This window comes from Panthera pardus, unplaced genomic scaffold (assembly GCF_024362965.1).
Source record: "Panthera pardus isolate Hobbes unplaced genomic scaffold, ASM2436296v1 HiC_scaffold_17, whole genome shotgun sequence".
Classification (NCBI taxonomy): Eukaryota; Metazoa; Chordata; class Mammalia; order Carnivora; family Felidae; genus Panthera; species Panthera pardus.
The window spans coordinates 76,231,647-76,247,576 of NW_026526732.1; the positions used below are offsets into that span (position 1 = coordinate 76,231,647).

The 15,930-nt window shown below is 38.5% G+C and overlaps 1 protein-coding gene across 10 annotated transcripts in view; it reads left to right on the plus strand.

Annotated features, from left to right (window-relative positions):
• SNAP91 (synaptosome associated protein 91) overlaps positions 1 to 15,930 on the plus strand; it is a 146,267-nt gene that overhangs the window by 105,189 nt on the left and 25,148 nt on the right. For 5 of the 10 annotated variants that reach the window (XM_019442758.2, XM_053904680.1, XM_053904679.1 and 2 more), the window contains exons 16-22: positions 2,294 to 2,401; positions 3,036 to 3,296; positions 3,533 to 3,610; positions 3,789 to 3,860; positions 4,308 to 4,391; positions 5,713 to 5,796; positions 14,528 to 14,662. In XM_019442758.2, coding sequence (XP_019298303.2) covers positions 2,294 to 2,401; positions 3,036 to 3,296; positions 3,533 to 3,610; positions 3,789 to 3,860; positions 4,308 to 4,391; positions 5,713 to 5,796; positions 14,528 to 14,662 — 822 coding nt within the window. The remainder of the gene's footprint in view (positions 1 to 2,293; positions 2,402 to 3,035; positions 3,297 to 3,532; positions 3,611 to 3,788; positions 3,861 to 4,307; positions 4,392 to 5,712; positions 5,797 to 14,527; positions 14,663 to 15,930) is intronic. The other 5 variants (XM_019442761.2, XM_053904681.1, XM_053904684.1 and 2 more) reach the window with 4 other exon arrangements.

A 15,930-nucleotide genomic window follows, 5' to 3' on the forward strand; every position in this document is an offset into this window, starting at 1 on the left:
CTTACTCGTGCACATCTCTGCCTTCTGGCCTGGGAAGACAGCCAATGGGACCTGGGGTAGCTGGGCTCCTATCTTTAAGAAAACCTCTGATGAGAATAAATGAGTTTATAATCTTTAATTTTCAGTAACAGGGGAAGCATTTAAAAGAGATACACATCTTGCTGGCAGGGAGGAAAAACCTCTTTTGAGGACATGGTTACAAATACGTGTTTCACCTGCTTACATGTAAGTGGTAACTGCAGAGGGAAGCCTGTAGATATTTATTTGACCCCCGTCCCCAACACTGACATAACTGGTGTTTATTCCATCAGACAAACACGAAATAGTAGAATGTGTCATGGTTCATAACAGTGTGGCATAGTGGTTAACACAAAGCCTCTGTCATTTTATAGCCAGATGCTGACTCTACCATTCGCCTGCTGTGTGACCTTGGTCAAGTCACTCAGACTTTCCAAGCTTCCATTCTCTTATCTACAGAGTAAAGATAATAGAATCTACATCATGAGATAGTTACAGGAATTAAATTTAATAATGTCATAAAACATTTACACAGTGACTGGCACATGAACACTCACTAGGGACAGCTATCACTGTTTCTACTAGTTCTAGTATTATTATCCTCACTTCTATTTATAGAAATAAAAAGAAAAACTGACCTGACCCATGGCAAAATACTCTCAGCCCTGCCTACTTCCTCCTATACTTTCTTGTGTTCTGCCCCAGCTCTTCAGGTATTGCTCTAAGCCCTCTCTATCACAGCACTCTTAGCATGGCTTCTGGGGAAGCAAGACTGGCCTATCCACACTCCAGTATTATTTGGCCTCTCCCCTGACTGACCTCTGCTCAGAAAACATATTCCCTTGTGTAGCTGAGGGAAGTAAGCAAACCAAATAAACCTGTAAGATATGAGTAACTGATTGTCTCATTATGTCTTCTAAGGATATTTGTGTTTTTATAAAGAAACTTTTAACCCAAGTGTCTAATTTCATGTTTGTTGTTCCACTTAATGCTGGGCCTCAGGAAAGGAAAACAGGAAAGTCTGTTTCATACTCAGATCAGTTTGGAACATGCTCCGTTAAACTCAGAATCAAGTGCCTTGACTATGTAAATCTCCAAGAAAGGGAAGATACTGTGTAGTAGTTCACAAGCATATCTGACAATTTCTTTTTAATGGCCAGAGGAACAGTGTTCTTGGGGACACTTGTAGATATTGTGGAAGGCAGTATTTTAGGATGAGAAGTCTAGCAGGTAAGTGGCCGATTCTAGATGGGTGTTGGTCCCCACTTTCAAGGAGTTTCTTCTAAGCAAATCATATTTATGTTGGCTCATTCTGTTGTACTTTCAAATTATAGAATTTCTTTGAAAACTCTGGGTTTTTTTGTTTGTTTTTTACCAAACTAACATGGTTTACTGGCAGAAATACATTGGGTGCCATTTGTACACATCAGCCATTTATATATTTATAAATTGGGGCTACCTGTTTGTTAATGAATTTTCTGCTCTAAATAGTAATATGCTTGTAGTCTTAAATGAAACCGTGTTTTTAGTATGTTGAAACTAGATCATTTTCCAAATAATGAGAGCAATACAATATTTGAAAACAGCAATAAACTTAAGTTGAAATAAAGGCAGTATGGTATCATCCCCTAGTTTTGTTTTCTATTTCCTTAAATCCTTGCTTGTATCTGAAAATGCTTTTCAAGGATAACAAAGACTTAACTTTTATGAGTACTTAGTAAACTTTTCATGTTAACAGTGTAATTTTTCCTGTACTAGACCATAAAATATTTTTTTAACTAGAATTATTTGTTTACATTTCCATCATATGTTTAATTTTATGGGCATTAAGGAAAACATCTATGTTTGGTAGAAACCACCAGTCGGAGACATCTTAGTAACATAGTGAATAAGTATTACCTAGACATGAAAGATTAACAAGATCCTAAATTACATAGTAAAGTTATTTTTGTGTTTTAATTTTCACATCCATTAATTTCTAATGATACATAAAACATGCTTCTCAGAGCCCTTATACAATGAGAATCCTGTGGCCTGATGGATCCTAATAGGCCTCAGCAGTATGAACACTGTATCCTTTGCATGTGACTAACATGAAGGAGTGCAAAGAATCATTGTTATGTGACTGCCAGCAGCGCATGGGCCGTAAAAATGCATTTTAAGAAATTCATGTTGTATAAGGGAGCCTTTTTCGCAATTTAACTTGGTTCTTTTACTATATTTTCTTCTCTTTTTATTCCTTTTAATTTCTGTTGTTTTAAAAACTGCACCCAAGATGCCTTTGCAGCTTCTCCTGGGGAGGCCCCTGCAGCATCCGAAGGGGCCGCCGCACCAGCTACCCCAACCCCCGTAGCGGCAGCGCTCGATGCATGTTCAGGAAATGGTGGGTTGAAAGTCATGAGCAAGTCTGTTGTTTCTCTGTCCTCATGTGAAACTCCCATAGTTAGATGTGGCCATGTTTTTCTAACTTTAATCTCTTCCGAGTAGCGAGTATCATTCACAACGGAATAGATAGTGCTGACACTTAAAACATTAAGACGATCAAGTGCATACTTAATCAAAATTGACAATTTCTCAAGATTGACAATTTTTGTCAGTGCAAGTATGCTCTCTTAATGTTTTTGTCCTCCAACGCTATACTGTACTCCTTTCTAACACTGAGTTCTAATATATAGGCATGTTTTAATGAGTTTTCAAAGCTACCAAATTGCCCAGTTTGAGGGTTTGAAGAAAAATCTCTGATCCTAGACTGGAGGCTAATCTTAACAGTACTTTGAAGTGTTCGGGTTTCTTAACTGTGTTACCCACTAAGTTTTTTTTTTTTTTTCTTTAGAGAAACGTCCAAACCACTGACCCTTGCTAATAGGCTAGTAGTGCCAGTAATGCAATCCACGCAGCCCAGTGCCTAGCTAGTGTGTGAATATCTGTGTCAGGTGTCTCTCACCCTAGTTGTGATGCCTCTCTCTTGTCTCTCTCCTTACCGATGCTGTATGTGTCTCCACTTTCCTTTCCAAAAGACCCCTTTGCCCCGTCCGAAGGTAGCGCAGAGGCTGCGCCTGAGCTGGACCTCTTTGCAATGAAGCCACCTGAGACCAGTGTTCCTGTAGTTACCCCTACAGCTAGCACAGCCCCTCCGGTTCCCGCCACTGCTCCTTCTCCTGCTCCCGCTGTCGCAGCTGCCGCTGCCGCCACTACCGCCTCTGCCACCGCCACCGCCTCCGCCGCCACCACCTCCGCCGTCACCACCGCCGCTCCTCCTGCTCTAGATATCTTTGGTGGTAATTCTTTGTTGTTGTTGAACTCTCTTCACCTGGTGGATTGAATTCTGATAACTTGAGATACCCTGCACACACAACTGTTACTGCATGACTACTGTGTAAACTACATGCTTTTCTAGAAACCGTTTGCTGCTTATTTCGGAATTGTCCCACGTGCGCACTCAGAATCGGAAATGTGATGCTGTGTCGGACTGCTTTGTCGAGTTGAGTAAAGGCATGTGTGTTCTTGGTCTTAGATTTGTTTGAGTCTCCTCCTGAAGTCGCTGCAGCGCCTAAGCCAGATGCTGCTCCTAGCATAGACCTGTTTGGTACAGGTAAACATCTAAAGCAACCCCCCGCCCCGTCCCTTTTTTTTATATATTAGTTCTCCCAGATGTTTTCTTGATTGAACTCTCTGTGCTCACCTGTGATAATGCATTTGTTAGATATTTAACTTTGATTTCAGCTTTCTACTTACCTCTGCTTGGTTTTGGTTTGTTTCACTTTTGGAAGATGCTTTCTCCTCTCCACCACAAGGGGCCTCTCCTGTGCCTGAGAGTTCTCTCACTGCTGACCTCTTATCCGGTGAGTGCTTTTGCCAAGGCCAAGCCTTCTGAGATGTCTGCTGGGGGTTATGTGTGTGCAGAGGCGGATACGAAAACACGCAGGTTCGTCTTGAGTTCTTTTAAACTCAGAATTCGCTTGAAAGAAATAAATCTCATTTTGGCTCATCACCAACTGATGAGGTTACTGATTTCAAATCTAATGCTGGTGAAAAGACACAGCTTTTATCCCCCCCCCCCCCCCCCCCCCGGCCCATGTTAAAATCTCTGAGTTTCAGGAGTCAAATGTTATTTTCTTCTGGAAAGTATGTATTTTTAAATCCATTTGCTTCTTCTCAACTGTTAAAATGGTCTGCAGTCTTACTGCCTGCTGTTAAACATGAAATCCCGAGAAGCCATCTGTCAAGGCTCGTGGTTTTATTTTCCCTTGGGTGACATGCCCTTTTCCCTGTTGTGTGCTTCACCGCAGTGGATGCATTTGCAGCACCGTCTCCTGCAACCACTGCCTCTCCAGCAAAGGTGGACTCTTCGGGCGTGATAGACCTTTTTGGGGGTGCGTATCTCTCCTCCTTCAACACGTGAAGAGTCTTTTCCCCCCCTCTCAGAATAGTTTTTAGATCTTCCGCTTCATTATATCCCATCAATTTTTCTTTTGACTATATGAAGTTATTTCCATCTCTCAGCCGTGTAAGCTTACGTTTTTAAGACCTTTTCCATTTCTTTGCCATCGTCATCTTCATTCTCATCAGCTCACCATAATTTCCAGTGCATGGCCTAATGAAACCGATCATTTCTTCATTTGAAGTCTTTGTGTTTTTAACTTTTTGTTCCTCCTAATGTAGAATCAGCTGGTTGGAATTTCCTTCTACTGTTCTTCATTGGCGATCCTGATCTATTGGCTAAATCAACATTTCTAAGTTCTTTAAAAAAAAAAAAAAAAGGCAATGTAAATATTAACTAGATAATTTGGAACTGAAAACAAATAAACCAGTCCAAACTGAAAACATAAGCTGGAAAGCCATACATTATTCTGTAGGGTTTATTTATGTTGAGCTTAATGTTTTAAATCCTGCCAGAGAACCGGAAGATGTTTCACTGATTTAAATGTATTCTTCCGTTACTTTGTGTATTATCTGAAGGCAGGGAGATGCACTGAATTAACTCTTAAGCTACTCAGTTGGATGATGGATTTAAAATCTTATTTTAGCATTAAATTTCAGAGAAAAAGTACAGATTTGAAGTGATTTCTTCATGAATATCCACAAATGTGTGTGCCACAGGCTAAAATGTCATTTTTAGTAAGTTAAACCACACCGAGTACCTTCCCCACTGAATGCCGAAGCATCATGGTATGAGCCCGGAGGGGTACAATGGTGTCACAGTCTCTGACATTCAGGAGCTCAAAACTTGTGGCAAATAAACACTGAACTGTGGTATAAAAGTACAAGTTCGGCTGCTGCTGCTGCTCAAATTAAGTTTGTTCTTTTTTTTTTCTTTTTTCTAAGTTTAATGGAGTTCTAAATGGGAAAGCTCCATTGTATTACCTCTGGGTAAAATTTTTAAAACCTTGATCCTATTTTAAGAGATGACAGGATTCAGTCCAGAGGGTTTTTTCTTTAAATGGAAAAGAAGAATTGTCTTACTCTTAAAAAGAGGTATTAATCTGAAATATTCTCGGACTCTTTTTTGAGAGAATAAACTCAGAGCGTGGTCAGAACATAATTCAGTTGACTCAGTCATTTCATGTATCTGAAGGTGACAGGCTCACCACACAGTGTCATGTCTATGCATTTCTCGGGTAAACACTTAATTTACTTACTGTACTTACTGTTTACACTCTTTTACTTTTTTGCTGCACAATGGATAATGGGTAGATGCATTTGGAAGTAGTGCTTCTGAACCCCAACCTGCACCTCAGGCTGCTTCTAGTTCATCAGCATCGGCAGACCTACTAGCTGGTAATTAATTCATTAAAATAAAATGGTATTTTGTGGAAGTTAAGTTTTGCTATATTTTTATAAGTTACAGATATGTAAACTTCAACATGCATGTATTCCTTCCCTTTTGAGACATAAAACTGAAAAACAAGACATTGTATAATAGAAGGTTATTTCCCAGGATTGTATAAATACCAATATTAAAATCACAGTTGTATACAAGTCACCCCTGTGGCTCCTTGGATGCTCCTAAATGCCTTACTTTCTTTAATGTTAATTTTATTTTTGAGATAGACACACACACAGAGTGTGAGTGGGGGAGGGGCAGAGAGAGGGAGACAAAATCGGAAGCAGGCTCCAGGTTCCGACCTGTCAGCATAGATAGAGCCTGGGGCGGGGCTCAAACTCACAAACAGTGAGATCATGACCTGAGCTGAAGTCAGACGCTCAACTGACTGAGCCACCCAGGCGCCCCAAATGCCTTACTTTCAGTCATCACATTTCTTTTTGTTTACAAAAGAGGTAATATGCTTATGTAGCAAATTTTATCTTGTATTGCCTGTGCCCTTTTTTTTTTTTTTTTTAAGAAATTTGTGTGGAAAGATACCATTATGTTTGTCAACTGATTCTGTAACTCCAGGATAAAGTGTTACAGATTTCCACCAGGGTTGAAACTGTTGCTACCTATGCCACTTTTTTTAACTAGCTGTTTGTTTGTTTATTTGGTTTTTAATCTGAAAACTTCTGGAGAGCTCTCAGTTCAACAAGGCCATAGTGTGGCGTAGACTGACACAAGATGTCTAGGATTATTGCTTATTGCCAGGATGGGAAAGATGGAATAGCAGGGAAGATTTCAAAGACTCAAAGATAGTAAAAGCTAACTGTCAGCCTTCCTTGGAAACAGGGAAAAGTATGCTTCATGTTAGCCAGACCTAGAAATTGCTATTTTTACAGGCAAAGCATTTGCCATTTGCAAGACCACAATAGTAAGTTTGAGGCTCAGGTTATCAGTCAAACTCAAAAGACACTGCTGGTTTACCTCATTCTGACTTCACTTAGAAGGTTACATAACAAAGTGCAGCGGTAGCATCATAGAGGCCTCAGACACTCAGATCCAGCTTCCAATGTTCCTCCTCAGTCACCACAAGGAATGCATTTTGGTCATATGGTTGGCAAGGGATTGATGTGTGTGTGGGTCACATCAGCACAAGGACGTTGCCACGTTCAGAGTCTCTCAGCTTAAATTTCCTGCTAGTCGTGTTGCACTTGAAACAGTGACTAGGTCTTATTTTTTCATGTAATGAACAATCCTGTACAGGTGTAGCAGGCACAGAACATTCATTCTTGGGTTAGTAATGAGTAATGACTTCATTAAAGGATCCTCATCACCTTTCAGAATTGTAGGAAGTTTGATATGAGGTCAAGTCATTTTTCGGTAATTTTTTAAAATGTTTATTTATTTATTTTGAGACAGAGAGAGAAAAGGCAGGGGAGGGGCAGAGAGAGGGAGAGAGAGAATCCCAAGCAGGCTCTGCACTGTCAGCACAGAGCCCAACATGAGGCTCCATCCCACGACGGTGAGATCATGGAGGTCAGATCTTTTCTCAAGAGGCCCGAAAGGATAATCACAGCCTAGCTGTTGACGCTTCCCTTCCATCAGCCTTTCAGACTGGTTATTTAACAAACTTTCCCAGGGGCAGTAGCAGTTCTTTTGTGTCTTTCCCACCCTCTCCAGACTACCCTGGTTAAATATGACACTCTTGTTTGCTGAATCCACTTCATATTAGTGACCACCAGCTGGTATTTTGTGAATGGTGAAGAACCAGGGTTCCACCGTAATGTTGCTGTGCACTTTTGGAACCTGCAGATATGATAAGAGGCAGTGCACTTAACACACACCACAGCTGGTTACCTGGGGAAAAAATACCGGCTCACCTGGGTTTCCTCCTGGCCTGGGTGTTCTTCATAGCAGCTTCAAATGGGTCACAGAAGCTTTTAAGCTCTTACAAAACCAATAACCTTAATTCGGGTTTTCAAAGTTCAGCAATAGGTTTTATTTTAATAGGCCACAGAAATAGCATAGTTTTCAATGGTTATTTGGGCGAAATGACCTTGTCAATTTTAAAAGGAGATTACTGGAGCACCTGGGTGGCTCAGTCAGCTGGGCATCCAACTTCAGCTCAGCCCATGATCTTGCAGTTTGTGGGTTCAAGCCCTACATCAGGCTCTGTGCTGATAGCTCAGAGCCTTCAGCCTACTTCAGATTCTGTGTCTGCCTCTTTCTCCCCCTCCCCCACTCACACTCTGTCTCTCTCTTAAAAATAAACATAAAAATACTGTTAATAAATAAAAGGAGATTACCGATTATAAGCCTTTTGCTTTGCAGTTATAATTAAAGTTATGGCATATGAAATCAAATGTTCTGGCTTTTTGCAGAATTCTCAGAAGTCTTTAAAAGACAATGTTCCCTTCCAGTTCCAAGTTAGAAGTCAGTGGCAGAGCCAAGAGATGTGATCCTGGGTGTGAGATAGGGTCTAAAACACACATGGAACAAGCAGGAATAGTTTTGTCACCCACTGCCAAGTGCAGCGTCGGGTACCTGAGCCTGCACAGCTTCGTATACAAGGAGGTCCAACAAGGAAGTACACACAAAGTACAAGTTAGAACTCACCAGAAGCAAGCTTGAATTGCTCGATTGTGTCATCCATCGTGAAATCTTAGTAAAATGAGATAGAAAGGGAGAAAATTGGTGATGAAAGTGACAGTGTCATTTACATAGGTTTTATTGATTGTACACTTCCCATTTTTTCCAGTGCATCATCTTGTGACCTCTTCAGTGATGGGAAACATATTTTGTGCACATTTTTCCCTTTCTCTATTTTTTTTATTTAAATAAATGAATTTTTAGTGTAAGTAGGTATAAATGGGTTTTAATGTCTAGCTTGTTCTACAAACAATTCTTATAATTTAATCTGTACGTATCTGAGTCTGATTTACTTGGCCTGAAGGCAATTATTCATTTACCTTATATCCTGATATAAGAGATTTTTAAATTCTAATTTCTCTAGATCTTAAGTATTTGGACTGGTTTTTCATACTTCTGTTTTGCTTATTTAGAAACATTTCTCATATTTGTTCAGGTAACACAGCAAGAATCCATGTTCTCATTGAAGAATATCATGGAATATTAATATAATTTTGTACTGTGAACTAGAAGCAAATTTCCTAGCCAAAAAAACCTGCTAAAGTACACATTATAAAATCCCAGTTACATTTATACATTAAATCCAGCTGACAGCAGCTATTTCAGAGTTTTCAGACTGCCTAGACATTTCTGTTGAATGAATATCAATGGTAGAACAAATATTTGGAGTACTGTGTTATGATAATTTGCAACAAGGCTTAACATGTGTGTTATACTTGTGTGTGTGTATAGAGGGAGAGAGCAGCCAAGTCCACTATAGAGAGGAAGCTTTTTTTTTTCCCTAAAGATAAATTTGCCCAATCATAGATAACAAGGAAATCCACAAATATCATGTTCAGAGTAAGAATTTGAACCAAAAACAAAAACAAAAAAAAGCAGGAGGGAAAGTTGTATTTCATGAGTCTCTAGAATCTTGAATACTGGCTTTTGTTAATAAGACTGTTTTGTAAGAGAATAAAAAAGAAAAATAATACACAGACCCAGTAATGGAAGGTGTAGACTCTTTAGAAGTAACGTTGGTTTTTGAACAGGGCTCTCGCTCCACAGATTTTTTTGAGGCAATAAATTTACATGTAAGTCACAGGGTAAATGTAATAAATATGTAGTATAATTAAATGTTAAAATGATCTTTAGAATTTTTAAACCAAAAATTAAGAATCATCTCAAATTGGGGGGAAAGCTTTGTCAAAAATTGATATGTAATTTAAAACTAGAAAAAAAAGTTGGGGCACCTGGGTGGCTCAGTCGGTTAAGCGGCCGACTTCGGCTCAGGTCATGATCTCACGGTCTGTGGGTTCAAGCCCCGCGTCGGGCTCTGTGCTGAAAGCTCAGAGCCTGGAGCCTGTTTCAGATTCTGTGTCTCCCTCTCTCTGACCCTCCCCCATTCATGCTCTGTCTCTCTCTGTCTCAAAAATAAATAAACGTAAAAAAAAAAAAAATTAAAAAAAAAGAAAAAGAAAACTAGGAAAAAAAAGATCAAATGGGCAGTCTTTTAAATTGGGCATATCTCTCATAAAAACTGGCTATTTTTTATTCTAATTTACTCTTCTAGAACTGTCAAATAATACCAACTCCAGAACTGAACTATGCATGAAATATCATCTTAGTCATCTTCTGCCCCTTGAGTAAAAATTTCAAGTTCTGTTTGGTGTACCCAGAATGGTGAAACTAGACAATATTCTAGAAGAGACACTGTTTTGGCCAAAGAGGACAGACTCAAAGAATAATTCTTTCCAAATCATTGAGATTACTGATAAGATACAGAGATTATCCATAGCTCAGGTGGAATCTGACTAGAAACTTGAAAGTTAAGTTTCTATCAAACAAATGGAAATATTATTTCATACAGTGAGTAATAAAGCTCTCAAATGCCTCTTCAGATATAACAAATGAAAATATAGATGTTTGAAATATATAGATTTCTGGATGACAGATGTAAAAGTGGATGATTAAGAGAGATTTTACCTAACTTCTGAGGTTGACAGCAAGCAAGAAAACCATTTTCTTCCATTATAGTCACAGTTCTGGGGTGACTGCCCATAAATTTGTACTAGTGTAGGAATGGGCCACATCCTATCTTTAATTCTAAAGGCAGGAAATCATACAGGCCAGTCTTTGAGGCCATTTGTAGTTTTTGTACTCTCTGCTAACCACATGACATAGATGACTTTTTAGCAGAGCCACAGAGGTCTTTAAATTGATTTAAAATATAAAAATGTTCAATGTGGAGTTAATAACTAATAATAGCCACTAAATGAGAAGGTCTACAGAGAACCAATTCTTTCATACTCTGTGGGGGTGGGAGACAGTCTGAAATGTGTCAGACAAAAGACTCTCAGGCTGTTAATCCTAGAAATACTATCTCAGATTGATCTTAGTAAATAGAATGTGTTAATAACTGACTATATTACAGAGTAATTGAGATGGCATCATCTTTAACATAAAAGAAGACTACCAGTAGTTTTAATTTTTTACTCTCCTGACCCAACTGATCTATTATATTGACTGTAGCTATCAATTTTGATATATCTGTTAATAGAACTTCCTTAAGTGTATAGGCTGTTCCCCTTAGAAAGATAGATTCATAAGACTAAGTATCTGTGACAAAAGACAGTGTGTCTGTAGATGGTTGAGCACTTGAAGATAGTTGGTGATTCATTATAGTGTAGGACAGTCCAAATATGCCTGCAGGATGTCTGGAAGCCTATTGATTATTAGCTTAAATTCCATAGAATATCTTTCTTAATGTAACTTAGAACCATATAGAAAGAAATATTAGTGGTGTGAGTTTTCTTACCTCTATTCCTGGGCTCTAAAAGTTTTCACTTAACAGGAGGAGTTCCCCTCGTTAATATCTATAATTCATTTAAAGTATAACAATAGATTTTTTTCTTTAAGATAATCAGTTGGCTATTTTATAGCACTTTATAGCTTTTCAATTAGTTTAGGTTTATGAGGGCACATACTGAGCATATTGCACAGAACTGAGCATAATGGGAAAAAGTCATCTTTCTAGATCTCTGTCAACTTCGTAAGCCACAGGAAGAGTACAACTCTGATGTTACTCCTGGCTGTGGAAATGAAGCGTGTGGAATCCTCTCTCTTACTTGCCATCATTTGGCCTTGGGCAGATTATTTAACCTCTCTGGCCTCAGTATTTTCATCTGCGAAACTTCATAGAGTTGGGGTGAGGATGAAATGAGCTAATGTATGTTTTGGGTTGAACAATATAATCCTGCTGTTTTTGTAGGACCAAAATGGTCAAATATTGACAATTCATATGTTTTGTATGGTTCAACCTTTAAAAATTCTTAGGGGTGCCTGGGTGGCTCAGTCGGTTAAGCGTCCGACTTCGGCTCCGGTCATGATCTTGCGGTTTGTGAGTTCAAGCCCCGTGTTGGGCTCTGTGCTGACAGCTCAGAGCCTGGAGCCTGCTTCAGATTCTCTGTCTCCCTCTTTCTCTGCCCCTCTTTCGCTCATGCTCTGTCTCTCTCTCCTTCAAAAATAAATAAACATTTAAAAAATTAAAAAATAATAATAAAAGTAAAAATCTTTAGAACTTGGTGAGCCCCATGACAGTGTTAGCTTTACCCTTTCTTAAAGGTTTAAGCTTTCTCGAAGAAGGGGCTAATTTTTTTTCATTATTTATTCACCTATGGATGTGATCTGCTTATGTTACGAAACTCAGTAGCACTAAGCACATGAGCCCTGTGTTGTAAATGCATGTTTTTTCCCTTTCTACTACTGAATATTGGGTGAATATGTTAACTTCCCTTTGCATCACTTCTAGTGATAGACAGGATTGAATCAGATGATCCAAGGCTTTCTCCAACACTAATATGCTATGATTCTACAATAAGTTTTCTCTTCTTGGCCAAGTTTTAAGAAACTGAGATTCAAGAACAATTCTCTCCGCATTCACCTATATCAAAGAGAACCACACCAAAGAAAAATTGCCTAAATTAATCACAGCCATTTTCCAACTTGAGGTGTGGTATGTTTCAAGACACTCAGCATTAACACAGCCGTCAATCTCCTTAAAACCAAACGATCCTATCCACAAAAATAATTACTTCTCACCCATCCTTGCTTCATAGTATTCTTAAAGATCTAGAGAATGCCTTTTCTTCAATGCTTATGTTACTAAAATCCTAAAGGTCACCTCAGGTAGCCACTGTGAACTTTAAAGACCATCCTCTATTAAGTAACAGTTTTCTGAGGTGCATTGTTTTCATACATCTGTAAGGAAAGCCTAAACTTGTGTCATTATCAATATCCAGGAGCAACATGACTTGAACATTATTGTCTGCTTTAGAAAATAGTAATCGGAGAATTTCAGTGAAAGTCATTTTCAGTATTATAAACTGGTTTTACAGAATGTAAGCTTAAGGATTTTTTAAAGCATTTGTTATGTTTTTGCAAGAAGTTTCTGAAAAAGAAAAGATGCGGCTAGATTAGAAGGGAATATTTACACCCAAACTAAATATAGAAAAGACTTCTGGAAGTAATAAAATTCTTTAATAATAGAGCATCCTCTATTAAGAAATTGCTGCCTTCTCCGGTTGTATGTTTCATAAAGAAGCAATACAGAGAGAGCTTTGCTTCTGCTTCTATCTGTTGAGAGAAATTATTTGCTTCCAGCCTTCAGAAGATAAGTAATTTGAATTTTGGTTGCTTTACAGTGGCCTCTGATTTTTCCCCACCTTTTGTATTCAAAAGTGTCCTTATTCAGTAAACATTAATCCAGTGTTTTAGGCATTGTGCTGATTAGTGAAAAACAGGAGGAGACACAGTTCCTGACACCAAAAAGCCATCCCCAGAGTGGGGTTTGGGGATGAAAATAAAGACATATGATGGGAATAGGATGAAGATATGTATCAGATGCAGAGGGCACAGAGGCAGAGCATGTAACTAACTCACTTGGACTTGGGGTGGGAGGAGTGGGCATAGCTGTGCCTGATAGTAGTGGGTGACAGTATCAGTCCAAGAGGCCTTCCTGGAGTAGGCATCTGAGTCACCATGATGGTGTTATGGATGCAATCTAGTTTGCAGGGAAGGGGTAGGGAACAGAGACAGAAGAGCTTGATTACTATGCAAAGGAATCTGCGTTAGATGAATCTGAAAGTTATGGAGAGCCATTGAAGGACACCATTTAGAGAAGTAACTTTGTCAGCATTTTCCACTCAGAAAGATCACTCTAGCTGCACTGCAGAGACTAGATTGGAGTAGGTCCAGACTAGAGGCAGGAAGCCCCTCTGGGTGGCTATTGATGAATCCTGAGAGCTGAGTGAGGGAAGCCCACACTTAGCAGTAGCAGCACTGGGATAAGAACATGTATGAAAGATGTTAAGAAGGATTTGGTGGCAGAGTGCATGAATATTTTTATGATTTATATTTTATTATTATACTTAGCCAGTGTGTACAACTGAGCATTTTCTAGCTCCCTGATACTGTGATTTGAAGAATCAAAATTTTAATGTATTGAAATTATCTCCATTTGAACCCTATTGGGACCTTCTTAGCTCTGTGTAGCTCCATTGTGATGATAGATTTGGTTGCCCCAGGTTCTCTCAGCCAGGGTTGAGATATATTCTTATGTGCTATTTCATTTCTAATTAAATTAGATCTCATTAATACATGAAAAAACCAGCAGTTTCCAGAGGGGAGATTGGGGGTGGGGGGCACGGTGGGGGGAAGATAGGTGAAGTAGCTGATGGGGATTAAAGAGAATACTTATCATGATGACCACTGAGTAATGTATAGAATTGTTGATTCACAATATTATATACCTGAAACACTAGTAAAACACTGAATGTTATACTTGAATTTTAGAAAATCAGTAAAAATCATTTAAAAATACATGACAGATATCAAGATATGTGAAAAACCTTTTAAAAAACTAACATCCAGGTTTCATTGACTTCTCATCTACCTGCATTCGATTCCTTCTCAGTCTTCTGTAACTCTTCCTGACTCTGTTTTTCTTGCCTTTACCTACGTTTAGTTGTTTCTGCTTATATTTTTCTGGAACTGTTTTTTTCCCCCCAGGATTTGGGGGTTCTTTTATGGCCCCTTCTCCATCACCGGTGACTCCAGCTCAGAATAACCTGCTGCAGCCCAATTTCGAAGCAGCTTTTGGAACAACGCCTTCAACTTCTAGCAGCAGCTCCTTTGATCCATCAGGTGAGGCAGTGACTTTCAAACGTTCTTTGCGTTTGTTCTGATTATAAAATATGCCACCTAAGGTTAGTGTGATATCAGAAAACTCATAAGCAAATACTGAGTGGCGACCTGGTTTTAAAACTTTAATAAATCTTTTATTCTGTGTTTTAAGTAAATATTTCAGTACATTTTAGAAGATTTAAGGATAACCTGTAATCCTTTTCTGTGTTTCTGTTTTAAATTTTTAGCAGAGATCTAACGGCACACACACCATCTGTTTGCATGAGCTTACGTGCACATGGTTTAGAGACAGTTAAGGGAAAACAAACATTTTATGCAGTATCTGAATGTGTGGACACTCCCAACTGCTATTGCTTACACCCTCTGAAGCTTGCATGGCCCTCGGTTTTATGAAGTTGAGACACAAATAGTATTCTTTGCCTGCCTTTAATCTTTCATCCTGCTGTCATTTTGTTTGTATTCTCTTCCATTCTACTCTTCCCATGCTGGGTCCTTACTACAAATTTTCAATTGGTGAGTTTTTGGCAATTAAATGTGCTTCAGAAACACCCTAAATATATCCCCTGCCTGACAATTTGGTTGCTTCTATTGCCAGTGCCTAGTTGAATGCTGTCCCTTTCCAATTTAGAATTACCGTATGGTAGTGTTTGTGGTAAATATTCAAAGTTCTTTAACAAAAACTACCCACAAAAATTTCGACGCGGATAAGATATTAGCAACAATTTATGTAGATCTTTTGAGTCTGCATTTTGAATGGTCTTTCTGTATTTGAGGAATGAAACAAGTGGTAACTGGTTACATAGTGATTAGGAAACATCAATAATAGAATGATTTCTAATGTTTAAAATAGTTTTTCCCTTAAACATTCCTTGAAAGTTAGAACCTAAATTGATTACTATAATGAGGAGGGGGAGGATCACAATTTTTTACTTCTAAAATATGGTCAACTGTTTGTCATATACTCATTACTAGGTACTAACCATTAGATCAGGTTTTATTCCACCACTAACTTCATAAGAAACTAGGAGATCTAGCCTTCTTTCTCATTTAGAATTGTTTTAAAGATAAGCATTATAGGAAAACAAAATAAGCATTGTAGGATCTGAGAGTACATTATCTAGGCTTTGCTGTAAATTACTACCATTTTCAATAAAAAAGTATTTTAGTGATTGTTTTTAATAAGAGTACCACTTATTGAGTGCCTATATAGAGGAAGCATTATAATAAAGACATGACATATATTATCTAATTTGATCTTGACAACAGGA